General features: G+C 50.1%; 2 protein-coding genes across 2 annotated transcripts in view; both read right to left on the minus strand.

Annotated features, from left to right (window-relative positions):
* Positions 1 to 51: 51 nt before the first annotated feature.
* On the minus strand, positions 52 to 4,336 carry LOC143955536 (uncharacterized). The gene has a single exon (XM_077465583.1). It carries the CDS (start codon positions 3,582 to 3,584, stop codon positions 339 to 341), a length of 3,246 nt encoding a protein of 1,081 aa, XP_077321709.1. The 5' UTR covers positions 3,585 to 4,336; the 3' UTR covers positions 52 to 338.
* A 3,148-nt stretch (positions 4,337 to 7,484) lies between these two features.
* Positions 7,485 to 17,043, minus strand: part of LOC143956057 (uncharacterized) — a 143,404-nt gene continuing 133,845 nt past the window's right edge. Inside the window, exons 2-3 of the mRNA XM_077466185.1 lie at positions 9,436 to 9,668; positions 7,485 to 9,325 (exon numbers count right to left, since the gene is read on the minus strand). Coding sequence (XP_077322311.1) covers positions 9,122 to 9,325; positions 9,436 to 9,570 — 339 coding nt within the window. The 5' untranslated portion in view covers positions 9,571 to 9,668 and the 3' untranslated portion in view covers positions 7,485 to 9,121. The remainder of the gene's footprint in view (positions 9,326 to 9,435; positions 9,669 to 17,043) is intronic.

Below are 17,043 nucleotides of genomic sequence, written 5' to 3' on the forward strand. Positions count from 1 at the left end.
GTAAAAACAGACCTCTTGCAAGATTTTACACCACAAAATGTACTCAGCCAATGAGAGGTAATGACTCCATTTTTATTTTTCTCCTGCTATCAATGGCCGACACGGTACAACACTTCATCCATGTCTTTGGTGATCTCTGATCTCCTTATCAACTGTTTCTTCCATGATGAAGATCAGCCATGGAGTATATCTGAGGTGTATATCAGGGGGTGTTTCTTCCCCACATGTCCAGCAACATTCATATACAAGACATTTCCCGCACTCACTAATACACCTCCAGGGTTGTGTGGGACCCCCTGATGTACAGGAAGACAGGACTTCAGTGAGGAACATTTCCCTCACTCAGGACAGGAATATTGTTTCTCCCCCGTGTGAGATCTCTGATGTGTGTTAAGATTGGACTTCTGTGAAAAACATTTCCCACACTCAGGACAGGGATACGGCTTCTCCCCCGTGTGAGATCTCTGATGTGTGGAAAGACTGGACTTCACTGAAAAACATTTCCCGCACTCAGAACAGGAAAAAGGCAACTCCCCTGTATGTAATCTCTGATATATGGAAAGATTGAACTTAGTTAAAAACCTTTTCCCGCACGCAAGACAGGAATAGGGCTTCTCCCCCGTGTGACATCTCCGATGTTTGTAAAGAGTGGACATCTGTGAAAAACATTTCCCGCACTCAGGACAGGAATATGGTTTCTCCCCCGTATGCAGTCTCTGATGTTTGTAAAAACTGGACTTCTCTGAAAAACATTTCCCACACTCAGGACAGGAATACGGCTTCTCCCCTGTGTGAGATCGTATATGCAAATTAAGTTTGGATTTACAACGGAAACACTTCCCGCAGTCAGGACAGGGAAACCTTTTATCTGTTGGAAGGACGGCACCGTCCCTCACTTTCTGAGGTTCCTCGGGATAAGAGGAATACGATGGTCCGGCACCATCCCGCACAGTCTGAGGTTCCTCGGGATAAGAGGAATACGATGGTCCGGCACTGTCCCGCACAGTCTGAGGTTCCTCAGGATAAGAGGAATACGATGGTCCGGCACCGTCCCTCACAGTCTGAGGTTCCTCAGGATAAGAGGAATACGATGGTCCGGCACCGTCCCGCACAGTCTGAGGTTCCTCGGGATAAGAGGAATGCGATGGTCCGGCACCGTCCCGCACAGTCTGAGGTTCCTCGGGATAAGAGGAATACGATGGTCCGGCACCGTCCCGCACAGTCTGAGGTTCCTCGGGATAAGAGGAATACGATGGTCCGGCACCGTCCCGCACAGTCTGAGGTTCCTCGGGATAAGAGGAATACGATGGTCCGGCACCATCCCGCACAGTCTGAGGTTCCTCGGGATAAGAGGAATACGATGGTCCGGCACCGTCCCGCACAGTCTGAGGTTCATCAGGATAAGAGGAATACGATGGTCCGGCACCGTCCCGCACAGTCTGAGGTTCCTCGGGATAAGAGGAATACGATGGTCCGGCACCGTCCCGCACAGTCTGAGGTTCCTCAGGATAAGAGGAATACGATGGTCCGGCACCGTCCCGCACAGTCTGAGGTTCATCAGGATAAGAGGAATACGATGGTCCGGCACCGTCCCGCACAGTCTGAGGTTCATCAGGATAAGAGGAATACGATGGTCCGGCACCGTCCCGCACAGTCTGAGGTTCCTCAGGATAAGAGGAATACGATGGTCCGGCACCGTCCCGCACAGTCTGAGGTTCATCGGGATAAGAGGAATACGATGGTCCGGCACCGTCCCGCACAGTCTGAGGTTCCTCGGGATAAGAGGAATACGATGGTCCGGCACCGTCCCGCACAGTCTGAGAGTCCTCGGGATAAGAGGAATACGATGGTCCGGCACCATCCCGCACAGTCTGAGGTTCCTCGGGATAAGAGGAATACGATGGTCCGGCACCGTCCCGCACAGTCTGAGGGTCCTCGGGATAAGAGCCATACGATGGTCCGGCACTGTCCCGCACAGTCTGAGGTTCCTCGGGATAAGAGGAATACAATGGTCCGGCACCATCCCGCACAGTCTGAGGTTCCTCGGGATAAGAGGAATACGATGGTCCGGCACCATCCTGCACAGTCTGAGGTTCCTCGGGATAAGAGGAATACGATGGTCCGGCACCGTCCTGCACAGTCTGAGGTTCCTCGGGATAAGAGGAATACGATGGTCCGGCACCGTCCCGCACAGTCTGAGGTTCCTCGGGATAAGAGGAATACGATGGTCCGGCACCGTCCCGCACAGTCTGAGGTTCCTCGGAATAAGAGGAATACGATGGTCCGGCACCGTCCCACACAGTCTGAGGTTCCTCAGGATAAGAGGAATACGATGGTCCGGCACCGTCCCGCACAGTCTGAGGTTCCTCAGGATAAGAGGAATACAATGGTCCGGCACCGTCCCGCACAGTCTGAGGTTCCTCGGGATAAGAGGAATACGATGGTCCGGCACCGTCCCGCACAGTCTGAGGTTCCTCAGGATAAGAGGAATACGATGGTCCGGCACCATCCCGCACAGTCTGAGGTTCCTCGGGATAAAAGGAATACGATGGTCCGGCACCGTCCCGCACAGTCTGAGGTTCCTCGGGATAAGAGGAATACGATGGTCCGGGCACCGTCCCGCACAGTCTGAGGTTCCTCGGGATAAGAGGAATACGATGGTCCGGCACCGTCCCGCACAGTCTGAGGTTCCTCGGGATAAGAGGAATACGATGGTCCGGCACCGTCCCATACAGTCTGAGGTTCCTCGGGATAAAAGGAATACGATGGTCCGGCACCGTCCCGCACAGTCTGAGGTTCCTCGGGATAAGAGGAATACGATGGTCCGGCACCGTCCCGCACAGTCTGAGGTTCCTCGGGATAAGAGGAATACGATGGTCCGGCACCGTCCCGCACAGTCTGAGGTTCCTCGGGATAAGAGGAATACGATGGTCCGGCACCGTCCCGCACAGTCTGAGGTTCCTCGGGATAAGAGGAATACGATGGTCCGGCACCGTCCCGCACAGTCTGAGGTTCCTCAGGATAAGAGGAATACGATGGTCCGGCACCGTCCCGCACAGTCTGAGGTTCCTCGGGATAAGAGGAATACGATGGTCTGGCACCGTCCCGCACAGTCTGAGTTTCCTCGGGATAAGAGGAATACGATGGTCCGGCACCGTCCCGCACAGTCTGAGGTTCCTCGGGATAAGAGGAATACGATGGTCCGGCACCGTCCCGCACAGTCTGAGGTTCCTCGGGATAAGAGGAATACGATGGTCCGGCACCGTCCCGCACAGTCTGAGGTTCCTCGGGATAAGAGGAATACGATGGTCCGGCACCGTCCCGCACAGTCTGAGGTTCCTCAGGATAAGAGGAATACGATGGTCCGGCACCGTCCCGCACAGTCTGAGGTTCCTCGGGATAAGAGGAATACGATGGTCCGGCACCGTCCCGCACAGTCTGAGGTTCCTCGGGATGAGAGGAATACGATGGTCCGGCACCGTCCCGCACAGTCTGAGGTTCCTCGGGATAAGAGGAATACGATGGTCCGGCACCGTCCCGCACAGTCTGAGGTTCCTCGGGATAAGAGGAATACGATGGTCCATCTACACTGTGTGGTGCCGGATGGACATTGGAGGTAGTCGGGTTTTCTCCTGGACTATACTGTGTGATGTCCTCATCTTCTACTTTACAGTCTGGAGACAAAGTGAGACAATCCTCTGAGGTTTTCCTCATCTCCCGTCCATCTACTAAAATAGAAATACAAAGATTATTACTAGACATGAGCTGATTGGTTCCCCTAAACCAGGACTCCGCCCACATCAGGCAGCTTTGTCTCTGAGGATCTTACAATTCCCCCCTCAAGGTAACTAGTAAATGGGTCCTCTGATCTCCTACCAGATCATTTCTTTATTCATGGACCTTAGTCAGAGAGCGAGGAAACAACGAGAACTGTCTTCTATAGGAGTGACAGTGATGAGGGGATTATAGGACGAGTGTCCCCTCCCCCTCTATCACTCATTGTCATTATAGATGGCCCGCACACCCCCCCCCCGGGTTCGTTTCGCACCAGAACTCCCAAACAGAGAAAAATCTCTGACCCGAAGGGTGAACTCTATTAAAGTCTATGGGACCTGAACTTGAATAATTGAAAAAAGTCCCTTTGAAGGCTTATATGCAAGTAATTACCCATAAAAAGGGGGTATGGGGGTCCGGGAACTGCCCTGGGGGACGTGTATCAATACAATACAATTTTTTTTTTAAAAAGATTTTTTTTTTTCAGGAGCCATGATCTAATGATGCTTAAAGTGAAACAATAAACATGAGAATTTCATTTAACCACTTCCCGCCCAAGGACATCATATGACGTCGTGGACTTTAAGTGGTTAAATCTGGATAGTGGGGCGAAGCTGCAGGCATCATTCAGATATCTTCTTTCTCTGACGGCGATTCTGTTATGTAAAAACAATCTTAGCGACTGATTGTTATTACAGGCGGGGGGGGTCCCTCTGGTGCTTGTACCAGCTCGCCCGTGCGATTGGTAAGCCGGAGAATCAATCAGTCCGCAGTTGCCGTTTACCTTCCAGAATACCACAGACCAAATGGTCCCCTGCAATCTCAGAGGACGGGCGCGACGTTATGACGTCACGTCCGGCCTCGGCAGATGTAAACACCCCCGCTGGGAAGCCGAGATTTATTTTTTTATCTCAGGTTTTCCAGTTTAGAGGAGAGATGATGTGCGGGGGGAGGGGTATTATAGACCTCAGCTCTCTCCATATAGATAACCTGTCACACCCTATTCATATTACAAGGGATGTTTACATTTTTAATGTATAGGGAAAATGTCAAAATAAAATAAAAATATAAAAAAAATAATAATAATTAAAGCACCCCTATAAATACTGTGCGACATAAAAAGTTGCAACGACCGTCATTTTATTCCCTAGGGTCTCTGCTAAAAAAAATATATATATATATAATTTTGGGTGTTCTGAGTAATTTTCTAGCAAAAAAATTATGTTTTTTTACATGTAGGACAGGAGTGCCAGAACAGGCCCGGTATGGAAGTGGGTAAATATAGTGCCTTAATCTGCCTGTAGTGTGGAGTATCTGTACCATGTATAGAACCTGTTGCAGCAAAACTGAAATTATAAAGGAAAATAAAAAAAATCGAATGAAATTACATTTAAATGGTTGACAATAGAAAAACGTTGGAAAAAAAAAAGGCATGGGGGTCACCTCCGTACCAGGCCCTTATGCGATCATACAGCCCGAAAGGTTAGGAAAAGGAGGAGGAGTAAGTGCCCCCCCCCCAAACAATACCAGGCCACATGCCCTCAACAAGGGGGGTGCTTTGAGGGTAGGAGAGGCTTTGCCCGACCACCCCAATGCACCTTGTCCCAATGTTTATGGGGACAAGGGCCTCTTCCTGACAACCCTGGGCGGTGGTTGTCGGGGTCTACGGGTAGGGAGCTTATCGGAATCTGGAAGTCTCCTTTAACAAGAGGGCCCCTAGATCCCAGGCCCCCTCCCTATGTGAATGAGTATAGGGTACATTGTGTCCCTACCTATTCCCCCAAAAAGTGTAAACATAAAGACAGGAGGCAGTTTTTGACAATTCCTTTATTAAAAATAACAAAACAAACAATGTCCCCCGATGTAGACCCGTCGTTAATCACGCCGCCCATCACCAGACCTGAAAAAAACAAAAAAAAACACTCTTCTGTCAACTAAGGCAAACCGCCGCATGCCTGGCTTACTGTTTGACAGCTCTTATAAAGGTAAGGGTGGGGCCACCTTGTGACGTCACCTAGTAGCACCGCCCCTTGTGATGTCAGCAACCCAGCATGCACCAGTCAGTGACATCACAAGGGGGCAGTTTTTGCCTTGGTATCTTTTTTTGGGTCCGGTGGGCATCGTGATCGACAATGGATCTACATCGGGGGGATATTGCTTGTTTTTTTATTTTTAATAAAGGAATTGGCAAAAACTGGCTCCTTTCTTTATGTGTTTTTACACTTTTTTGGTGAATGAGTAGGTGTACTATGTACCCCATTCTCCTTCACATAGGGGGTGAGGCCGGGATCTGGGGGTCCCCTTGTTAAAGGGGGTTTCCGGATTCCGATAAACCCCCTGCCCACAGACTCCCACAGCCACCAGCCAGAGGTGTCGGGAAGAGGCCCTTGTCCCCATCAACATGGTGACAGGTAAGGGGGGGCGGGGTGGGGGGGGCGCATCTTCTCTGGCCTCACGATTCGATTACAATTATCCTGTCCACGATTTGATTCCGCGATGCATCACGATTACTGCACACGGTTTCATCCACAAAATGTAAGCAGTCAGAAGAACTCAATTTTTTAAATTGGATCTGTTCTTAAAAAAAATAAAAATAAAATAACATAACACTCCCTGCATGTAGCAAAGTGTAAACACAGCAGACAACTTAAAGAGGAGCTCCAGACTGCCCCCAAATGACTACAGGAGATGGTCAGAGACTGCAGACATGGTACAGGAGATGGTCAGAGACTGCAGACATAGTACAGGAGATGATCAGAGACTGCAGAGATGATCAGAGACTGCAGACATACTACAGGAGATGGTCAGAGACTGCAGACATACTACAGGAGATGGTCAGAGACTGCAGACACAGTACAGGAGATGGTCAGAGACTGCAGACATGGTACAGGAGATGGTCAGAGACTGCAGACATGGTACAGGAGATGGTCAGAGACTGCAGACATAGTACAGGAGATGGTTAGAGACTGCAGACATAGTACAGGAGATGGTCAGAGACTGCAGACATGGTACAGGAGATGGTCAGAGACTGCAGACATGGTGGCAGGAGACTGCAGACATGGTACAGGAGATGGTCAGAGACTGCAGACATAGTACAGGAGATGGTTAGAGACTGCAGACATAGTACAGGAGATGGTCAGACTGCAGACATGATACAAGAGCTGGACAGAGACTGCAGACATGATACAAGACAGGGTCAGAGACTGCAGACATGATACAAGACAGGGTCAGAGACTGCAGACAATGTCCCCATAACGTCCCCCAAATGACAATGTATGCCATTTCATGAATTATGGTTTATGCATGTCTTATTGTCTTAGGCCCCTTTCACACTGGGGCAGTATACAGGCGTTACAGCGCTAAAAATAGCGCCTGAAAAAAACCGGCCCCTGTCACTTCAGTGTGAAAGCCGGACGGGTTTAACCCTTTTTCGGCCGCTAGCGGGGGTTAAAACCACCCCGCTAGCGCCCGCAGACCGCCGCTAAAATGATGGTAAAGCGCCGCTAAAAATAGCGGCGCTTTACCGCCGACGCCGCTCCCGCCCCAGTGTGAAAGCAGCCTCAGTGATTGATTCACATCACAACTTCATTGATACTTGTTTTTTTTATATAATCTATGGTTTTACTCATCACTGTCCCACACATCCAATACATGGCTCCATGAGTGGGGACAGTAATGAGCAAAACCATAAATCATACAAAAAAAAGGTATCAATGAAGGTGTGACAATAAGACATGCATAAACCACAATTCATGAAAAATGTGCACATAATGGTGCATCAGATATGTGTCTGACTCAAGTACCTGATGATGATGATGATGATGATGATGACATTGTGCACTGCTTTCCCACTGCAGCCTGTGAGGAGGACAAGCGCGGCCATCCAGTATTCTTCTGGCTCGCTCGGTTCTGCCACGGCCCGCAGCAGCCTGTTGTGAGGAGGACGAGTGCGGGACACTGGCTTAGGTGACTCGCAGCAGTCTATGTGAAAGTGAGCCGAGGACGACTCTCTGGAGCCTGGGAGTCGGGGACAGTCGCTCCACGTGTCTCCTCTCCTCTAGTAGCCAGTTAAACACACAGCGACGCGGCTGAGGATGACGTCAGCTGGAGGCAGGAAATTAGGGCACGGCTAACGCCCTTGGCTCAGTGTGGAGAGGCATGGCACAGCGCCTTTCAGCTGCTTTCAGCTCCGTTCGGAGAGGCAAGGGGACAGCGCGGCACACAGATGACGTTACCCTGCAATTGATTTTGTCGGTCGCAGCATCGATGCTGAATCGCAGATGGCCGAATCGCAATGCATTGATGCTGTGATTAAATTCAACACCCCTAGTGACAGGTGCTTTGGGGTAGAGCCCCCACCCCCGCCCCAAAGCACCCCCTCATGTTGAGGGCATGCATGTGGCTTGATATGGTTCAGGGGGGGGTGGTCACCTATCTACCCCTTTTGGCCTTCTGGGCTGTATGTTCTGATACAGGTCTGGTATGTGTTTTGGGGGGCCCCACACCGTGTTTTTCCCCTTAAAATCCATACCAGACCCGAATTGCATGGAAAAGGAAGAGGACAGGGATCACCGCTGGAGAAGTAATTCAGTAGTGGATGAAATGTTTACTGGAGACAAGTTGCAGAGATCCCACACCGCTCCTCCCATCTCCTGAGACTGCACTCAGTGACTTGGGTCTGAGACTATACAGACATATCCCTCCACCCAGCACAGCCAGCAAATAACAGAGCAAGTAATCCTGGGGGGATTGTTCTGTCAGAGATCTTGTCATACCCGGGTATGGGGCAGAAGACCCAAATCACATACCCCAGGTGCCTAGATCTAGTTACATAGTTAGTAAGGTTGAATAAAGACACCAGTCCACACAGTTCAACCTGAGTGTCTACAATTGTCCCTATCCCTGTACATTGCACACTCACATCGGTCCCGACCCTTAAGGAGCCACAATCCAAGGTCCCCATTCATATACTAGGGGCCAATTTTGGACATAAGCCAATTAGCCTACCGGCATGTCTTTGGAGTGTGGGAGGAAACCGGAGTACCCGGAGGAAACATATGCAGGCACAGGAAGAACATGCAAACTCCCTGCCAGCGACCCTTTTTACTGCTAGGCGAGAGTGCTAACCACTACACCACTGTGCCATCCTAGAAACATTTATGGTGAAAATCAACCTTTTTCTGCAGGCTGATCCCCAGAATCTCCATAAATCCAGTCTAGATACATAAATTGTGTCGGCAGCACAGAGAAGGAAGATTATCGGAGAGAAATCCAGGAATACAGGACGGGGAACACAGCTCAGGAAAGTGACCAGGGGATTACAGGCTGATATCACCCAGCCCCCGCCCTACTCTGGACCAATCAGTGAGCAGTATGGGTGGAGGAATGGATTTAGTGTTAATGACCCACCTGTGCTGATCTCTGTAGGAGTGTCCTCCTCTATAAATGTCCCCGTTATTCCATCCTCCTCCATAGACTGCTGATCATCCCTCACATACCTCTCTTCTTCTTCTGATTTCACCTCAAATTCTATATCCATTGGATCTCCACTCTAAACCAAGAACATGAGAGAGAAAATATCATCTGTAAGATAGAAGCTTATATACAAAATCCACACATCATCTCCACCAGTCCATGTTCTAGATGTTCCGTCCCACCAACCTTGTAACAGTGGGGGATGGTGTGACCTTCCTGTGTGGAATCCCGGGAATACAGAGGACGGGGACATCTCTCTGGTGGGTTCCTGGTATTTGGTGGCTCCATCATATCCTTGTGTCCTTCTGAAAACTCCTCCATCACTCCATACTCCTAATCCTCCTCTTTATACTCTTCTTTTACAACAATATTATCATCACCACAAAATCTCTCTGGTGGGTTCCCATTACTGGATCCATCTGTAGGAAACACACACACTGACTGAATACATTGTTTCTATGTGTTTATCAGATGATGGGGGATCTAGGTGGAGCCTCCGTACTGCTCTCTCCTTTACAATAAAGTCTCCTCTTACCCGGTGATGTGAGGGGCGGCTGATTGTCCATCATGGCGTCCTTGTAGAGATCCTTGTGTCCTTCTAAATACTCCCACTCCTCCATGGAGAAATAGACAGTGACATCCTGACACCTTATAGGAACCTGACACACACAATGATACAGTCACCATCCAGACACATCCCTTGTCTGTTACTGGATAATGTCCCAGAATCCTCCTCACCTTTCCTGTCAGAAGATGGACCATCATGGTGGTCAGTTCCAGGATCTTCTGCTCTTTGCTCCTCTCAGGTATGGGAGGAGGAGGGGGAGGCACCATGGTGGGGCTCTGGGTCCTGCTCCATCCTCCTGAGATTGGCTCCCCACTAGACTTCTTCACTACAACATAATCCTACAGATCAGGAGAAAGATAAACCGACATCAATCATCTGACATCATCTACAAGAAGAACATGGAATACTGACCACACTAGATCAGAGTGATGTCATGTGACCTCCCAGAATCCTCCTCACCTCTCTGGTCAGGTCTGTGTTTTATTAATAGAGATGAGAGTAATGTCATGTGACCTCCCAGAATCCTCCTCTCCTCTCCGGTCAGGTCTGTGTTTTATTAATAGAGATAAGAGTGATGTCATGTGACCTCCCAGAATCCTCCTCACCTCTCCGGTCAGGTCTGTGTTTTATTAATAGAGATAAGAGTGATGTCATGTGACCTCCCAGAATCCTCCTCACCTCTCCTGTCAGCAGGTAGATGATCTCCAGGGTGAGGTTTAGTATCTTCTCAGTCATGTGACTCCGGTCCTCCTCCATCCTCATTGGTCATGTGATCTGTGGAGGTTTCCTGTAAACCAATATTTAATAAGAGAGAATGTTGTACAATATTAGGATGGAGGGGGGGGGGGGGTAATATGAGGATTTCTATCATGTAAGAACAGCCCCCCCCCCAGTGGGATTACACATAAAGAAACATTCCTTTTAGCATTTGTAATGGTTTTCGTGTCCGGGCGCCTCTAATCCTTTATGTCTATAGAAACCCCTACTTCCCATATAAAAAAAAAAAAAAGTAGTATAATCAGTTAGTATAAAACAAATGAGGTGATTGGTGGGTATCATAATATATGTGTGTATCATCATCTGCTGGAGATAAAAGACGTCACAGTGACTATGGAGGAAGAGGACGGACATGACGGGGGGGGGGGGGGGTTACTGGGTGTAAATAGAAAATAAGATCTTATTACCTCCTCTTCTGCCACTTCCAACAATGTCTCCTCTCCACTTCCTCCCGACTCACCTCTCACCCGGAACTTCCTGTCTGTACCTGACATCACTTCCTGTCTGTATCTGACATCACTTCCTATCCTCCATAGAGACTTCCTGTCTCTATGGTATAAGTGAGATCACCACCTTGTGGTGCTCAGAGTTACGTCTCGTAGTGTGAACACGGCCTTGTGCTGTGTGTGTATGTATTGTATATCATTATAGATGGTGGTCATTATTTTTATTGGTATAATACACGATTTATAAAGCACCAACAGTTTATGCAGCGCTTTACAATGTAGAAGGGAGACGGAACAATTATAGTACAGTTCAATACAGAAGGGACAGGAGGGTCCGGCTCGTAGAGCTTACATTCTAAAGGAAGAGGGTTGTGGTACAAAAGATAATAGATGCAGGGAATGATTTGATGGGGGTGGATCGGGGACAGTTGTTAGGTGGGGGTGGGATCGGCTTCCCTGAATAAGTGAGTTTTCAGGGATCTCCTAAAAGTGGATGGTTAGGGTCTGATCAGACATACCGGGGAAGGGAGTTTCAGAGGATGGGAGGGGCTCTGGAGAAGTCCTGAAGGTGGACAGGTAAGGGGCTGATCGGATATACCGGGGCAGGGAGTTCCAAAGGATGGGAGAGGCTCTGGAGAAGTCCTGAAGGTGAACATGAGAAAAGGTAACAAGGGAGCTGGAGAGCAGGAGGTCCTGGAAGGAGTGGAGGGGACGATATCTGCAGATGAGGTTGGTGATGTAGATGGGGGGGTGTTGTGGATGACCTTGTATGTTGTGATTAGCATTTTGAATTTTATACGGTAGGGGAGGGGAAGCCAGTGAAGGGATTGGCAGAGAGGGGCAGCAGTCACGGATTGATTAGTGAGGTGTATTAGTCTAGTAGCAGCATTTATAACAGACTAAAGGGGGAGGAGCCTGTGTAAGGGTCGCCCATTAAGGAGAGAGTTGCAGTAGTCAAGGTGGGAAATAATCAAGGAGTGAAGAATAGTGATGGACGAACTTCCGACGGGACGTTTCACGAACGCGGACCGTGAACGCGGCCGATAGTTCGCGAATCGGAACGTTCGCGGCGGGGCCCATTGACTTCAATGGGAGGCGAACTTTGCAAACCTACAGGTCAAATTTGCAGCCACAAAATAATAACTAGCTGTGCAAACATAGTCCCACCACATGGCCAATGACATAACACATGTATGAGGTGAATCTGGGATCGACAACTACAAGCATTCTTTTTTTATATGGGAAATTGTTGTGACAATTCAGGACTGTGGAGCGCATGAAGGCAAAGGAGGAGAGGGAAGGTCAGGGACCAGGGTAGGCAAAGAAGAGGGTGCAGGAGATGATCACCAGCAGCGTGACATACAGCAATGACACCTGCACCGTGATAGAGTCATCTGAAAACAGCACCATGATAGAGAGCACTAACATCAGCAGCGTGACATAAAGCACTAACGCCAGCACCGTGATAGAGAGCACTGACATCAGCAGCGTGACATACAGCAATGACACCTGCACCGTAAACAGCCCCAGGAGGAAGTCAGCATAGCACAGGGATGGTGGGAGCACCTCATAATAAGCAGTCCCAGGAGGAAGTCAGCACAGCACAGGGATGGTGGGAGCCCCTCATAATGAGCATAGCACAGGGATGGTGGGAGCACCCCATAATAAGCAGCCCCAGGAGGAAGTCAGCACAGCACAGGGATGGTGGGAGCCCCTCATAATATGCACAGCAGAGGTACAGCCCCAGGAGGATGTCAGCACAGCACAGGGATGGTGGGAGCCCCTCATAATAAGCAGCCCCAGGAGGATGTCAGCATAGCACAAGGATGGTGGGAGCCGCTCATAATAAGCAGCCCCAGGAGGATGTCAGCATAGCACAGGGATGGTGGGAGCCCCTCATAATGAGCATAGCACAGGGATGGTGGGAGCACCTCAAAATATGCACAGCAGAGGTACAGCCCCAGAAGGAAGTCAGCACAGCACAGGGATGGTGGGAGCCCCTCATAATATGCACAGCAGAGGTACAGCCCCAGGAGGATGTCAGCACAGCACAGGGATGGTGGGAGCCCCTCATAATAAGCAGCCCCAGTAGAAATATGACACCGCTCAACCTCTTCAAAGAGGAGGGTAGGGGCATATAGTACGGGGTGCTTTTTTTGGACAAGGAAGTGAGCCAAATGAAGAAAGAAGGTCTGTGTGCTCGATTAAAAAAATTGTTTATAGACATATACATGGTCTACTGGTCACATGTGTTGAATTCCTCCGAGATCCATGCCTCATTCATTTTTAGAAATGTGAGGTAGTTAACACTGTCGTGAGCTAGGCGAGTACGCTTATCGGTCACGATCCCCCCTGCTGCGCTGAACGTCCTTTCGGACAGGACACTGGATGAGGGGCAAGCCAACAGTTTGATTGCAAATTGGGCAAGCTCTGGCCAGAGGTCAAGCCTGCCCACCCAGTAGTCCAGGGGTTCATCACTCCTCAGAGCGTCCACATCGGCAATGTAGTCGGACACCTGACGGTCTAGGCGTTCCCTGATGCTGGATCCGGATGACACCTGTCGATGGGTCAGCTGAAAGAATGACCTCATATCCGAAGTCACCAACACATCTTCAAACCGGCCTCTTCTTGCAGGCGCTGTTGGATTGGTACCCGCAACTCCTTCTCTGGGAGTGGGAATTGCTCCTCTGCCAGCGCTCGCAAAAGCAGAATGCAGCATTTCTCGAAGCAAGGCCTGGAAGTGCTGCATTCTGACAGCCCTCTGTGACGGCGGTAACATTTCTGCCATTTTGTGTTTGTACGGGGGGTCTAAGTACGTTGCCACCCAGTACTGGTCCTTGACCCTTATGCTTTTTATACAGGGTCCCTATTAAAACACTGGAGCATGAAGGCCCCCATTTGCACTAAACTGGAGGTGGTGTGGTGGCCTGGCTCCTGCTCATCATCCAGGATAATGTCGTCCTCTTCATTCTCCTCTCCCCATCCACGCACAACAGGGATCCCAGAAAGGTTTAAAGCATGCTCTTCTTGCTCCTCCTCATCCGCCCCAGCACCATCCTCCTCTGACTCCTCTTCAGACTCCTGTTGTTGACTTGTCTCAGATAGAGTAGCCCCCCTGGGAATTCATCCAGCATTGCGACTTCCTCATCTTCCCGCTCCTGCTCCTCCACAGCTTGATCAATGACACGACGCAATGCACGCTCCATAAAGAAGGCATAAGGTACCATGTCACTGATGGCGCCATGGCTGCAACTGACCAGTTTGGTGATCTCCTCAAATGGGCGCAGAAGTCTGCATGTGTCGCGCATGAGCAGCCACTGGCGCGGTGAAAAAAAACCCAGCTCCCCAGAACCTGTTCTGCAGCAGAGTTCATACAGGTAGACGTTAACTGCACGTTTCTGCTGGAGCAGCCTATCAAGCATATAGAAGGTTGAGTTCCATCACGTCGGGCAATCGCAAATAAGACGTCTGACCGGCAGATTGTGTCGCCGCTGAATGTCAGCAAGGCGAGCCATGGCCGTGTAAGATCTTCTGAAATGGGCCGAGATTTTCCTTGCCTGCCGCAAGATGTCCTGGACCCCAGGGTATTTGACAACGAATCGCTGCACGACCAAGTTTAAGACGTGTGCCATGCATGGCACGTGCGTGATTTTGCCCTGTTTCAATGCGCTAAGCAGATTGGTACCGTTGTCACACACCACTTTACCAACTGTCAAATTGAGCGGTGTTAGCCACTGATCTGCCTGTGAATGCAAAGCTGAAAGGAGTGCCGGGCCAGTGTGGCTCTTGGCTTCCAGGCACAACAGACGCAGCACAGCATGGCAACGTCTCACCTGGCATGTCAAATAGGTTCTTGGGAGCTTGGGCGGCGTAGCGGAAGAGACGCTAGCAGCGCAAAAGGAGAAGTCAGCCGAGGAGGATGGAGTAGGAGGAGGAGGAGGAGAAGAGTCAGGCCTGCATGCAATCCGTGGCGGTAAAACCAAATCTACACGGGTGCCACGGGTTACATGCTTGACGGCGGTCAGAAGGTTCACCCAGTGGGCAGTTAAAGTGATATACCTTCCCTGCCCGTGTTTGCTAGACCACGTGTCTGTGGTCAGATGTATCTTGGCACCGACACTGTGTGCCAGAGATACATTCACTTGCCGCTGAACATGGCCATATAGCTCTGGGATGCCCTTCTGTGAGAAATATTTCCTTCCTGGGACCTTCCATTGTGGTGTTCCAATGGCCACAAATTTGCAAAAGGCCTCCAAGTCCACCAGTTTATATGGCAGTAGTTGGCGGGCTATCAGTTCTGACAAGCCAGCCGTCAACCGTTGGGCAAGAGGGTTATCCGGCGTCATCATTTTTTTACGCTCGAACATTAGGCCCACGGAAGCTTGCCTTTTTGCAGAAAAATGTGAGCTTGGCGTGATGGAAGGTGGAGTGGAGGACAATTGTGAGGAGAGAGGAGAAGGAGAAGTAGAAGACGAGGCTGGACGGTGAGAGCCTGCAGTGTGGCTTTGTGTGTTTCGTTGCTCCCACTGGGCCTGGTGATGGCTGCTCATGTGCCTTCTTAAGGCGGTCATCCCTAGGTGAGTGTTGGGCTTACCGCGACTTATGCGTTACTTTGACAACCCTCTCCTCCAGTCCCTCCACTGGCTCCCAATCAGTGTCTGCCAACCCTCTCCTCCAATCCCTCCACTGGCTCCCAATCAGTGTCTGCCAACCCTCTCCTCCAATGGCTCCCAATCAGTGTCTGCCAACCCTCTCCTCCAATCCCTCCACTGGCACCCAATCAGTGTCTGCCAACCCTCTCCTCCAATCCCTACACTGGCTCCCAATCAGTGTCTGCCAACCCTCTCCTCCAATCCCTACACTGGCTCCCAATCAGTGTCTGCCAACCCTCTCCTCCAATCCCTACACTGGCTCCCAATCAGTGTCTGCCAACCCTCTCCTCCAATCCCTACACTGGCTCCCAATCAGTGTCTGCCAACCCTCTCCTTCAATCCCTCCACTGGCTCCCAATCAGTGTCTGCCAACTCTCCCCTACAATCCCTCCACTGGCTCCCAATCAGTGTCTGCCAACCCTCTCCTACAATCCCTACACTGGCTCTCAATCAGTGTCTGCCAACCCTCTCCTTCAATCCCTCCACTGGCTCCCAATCAGTGTCTGCCAACCCTCTCCTCCAATCCCTACACTGGCTCCCAATCAGTTTCTGCCAACCCTCTCCTCCAATCCCTACACTGGCTCCCAATCATCCAGCGAATTAAATTCAAAATACTAACCACAACATACAAAGCCATTCACAACTCTGCCCCGAGCGACATCACCGACCTTGTCTCCAAATATCACCCAAACCGTCCCCTCCACTCTTCTCAAGCTCTCTCGTCTCCTCCTCCCATGCTCGTCTCCAGGATTTCTCCAGAGCCTCTCCCATCCTCTGGAACTCGCTACCTCCACCAGTCCGGCTATCCCTCTACTCTTCTACCTTCAGGTGATCCCTGAGAACTCGTCTCTTCAGGAAAGCCCATCACGTCTCCAACTAATCTTCTACCACTTCCATCAGCTCATCCCCCACAGTTACGACCTTTTGTACCACCCGTCCCACATTAGATTGTAAGCTCTTCTGAGCAGGGCCCTCTTTTATTTTATTGTATTGTAACTGTATTGTCTCCCTTTTATATTGTGAAGCGTAAACTGTTGGCGCTATATAAATCCTGTATAGTAATAATAATAATAACAATAAAACGCCTATAAGAGGCCACTTGGCATCCCGGAGTGAGTCGGTCCTTCCGCTGGTTGGTTCTCCTGGAGTCCGTGTCCGGAGTCCATTCCTGGTTTCCCAGAACTCGAAAAGAGCCCGTTTGCCGCAAAACATTTCTCCGGTGCATTGGCCAGGAAACCGGGTGTGACAGGTGACAACACCACGAGCGATTGTTGTCACCCCACCGACACGACACACAACTTTATTTTCTGTTCAATAACATTTGTTTATTATAATTTTACTTTTAAAACAG

The sequence above is a fragment of the Lithobates pipiens genome, unplaced genomic scaffold (genome assembly GCF_037356315.1).
Source record: "Lithobates pipiens isolate NorthernLeopardFrog02 unplaced genomic scaffold, aLitPip1_a1.2 Scaffold_35, whole genome shotgun sequence".
Taxonomy (NCBI): Eukaryota; Metazoa; Chordata; class Amphibia; order Anura; family Ranidae; genus Lithobates; species Lithobates pipiens.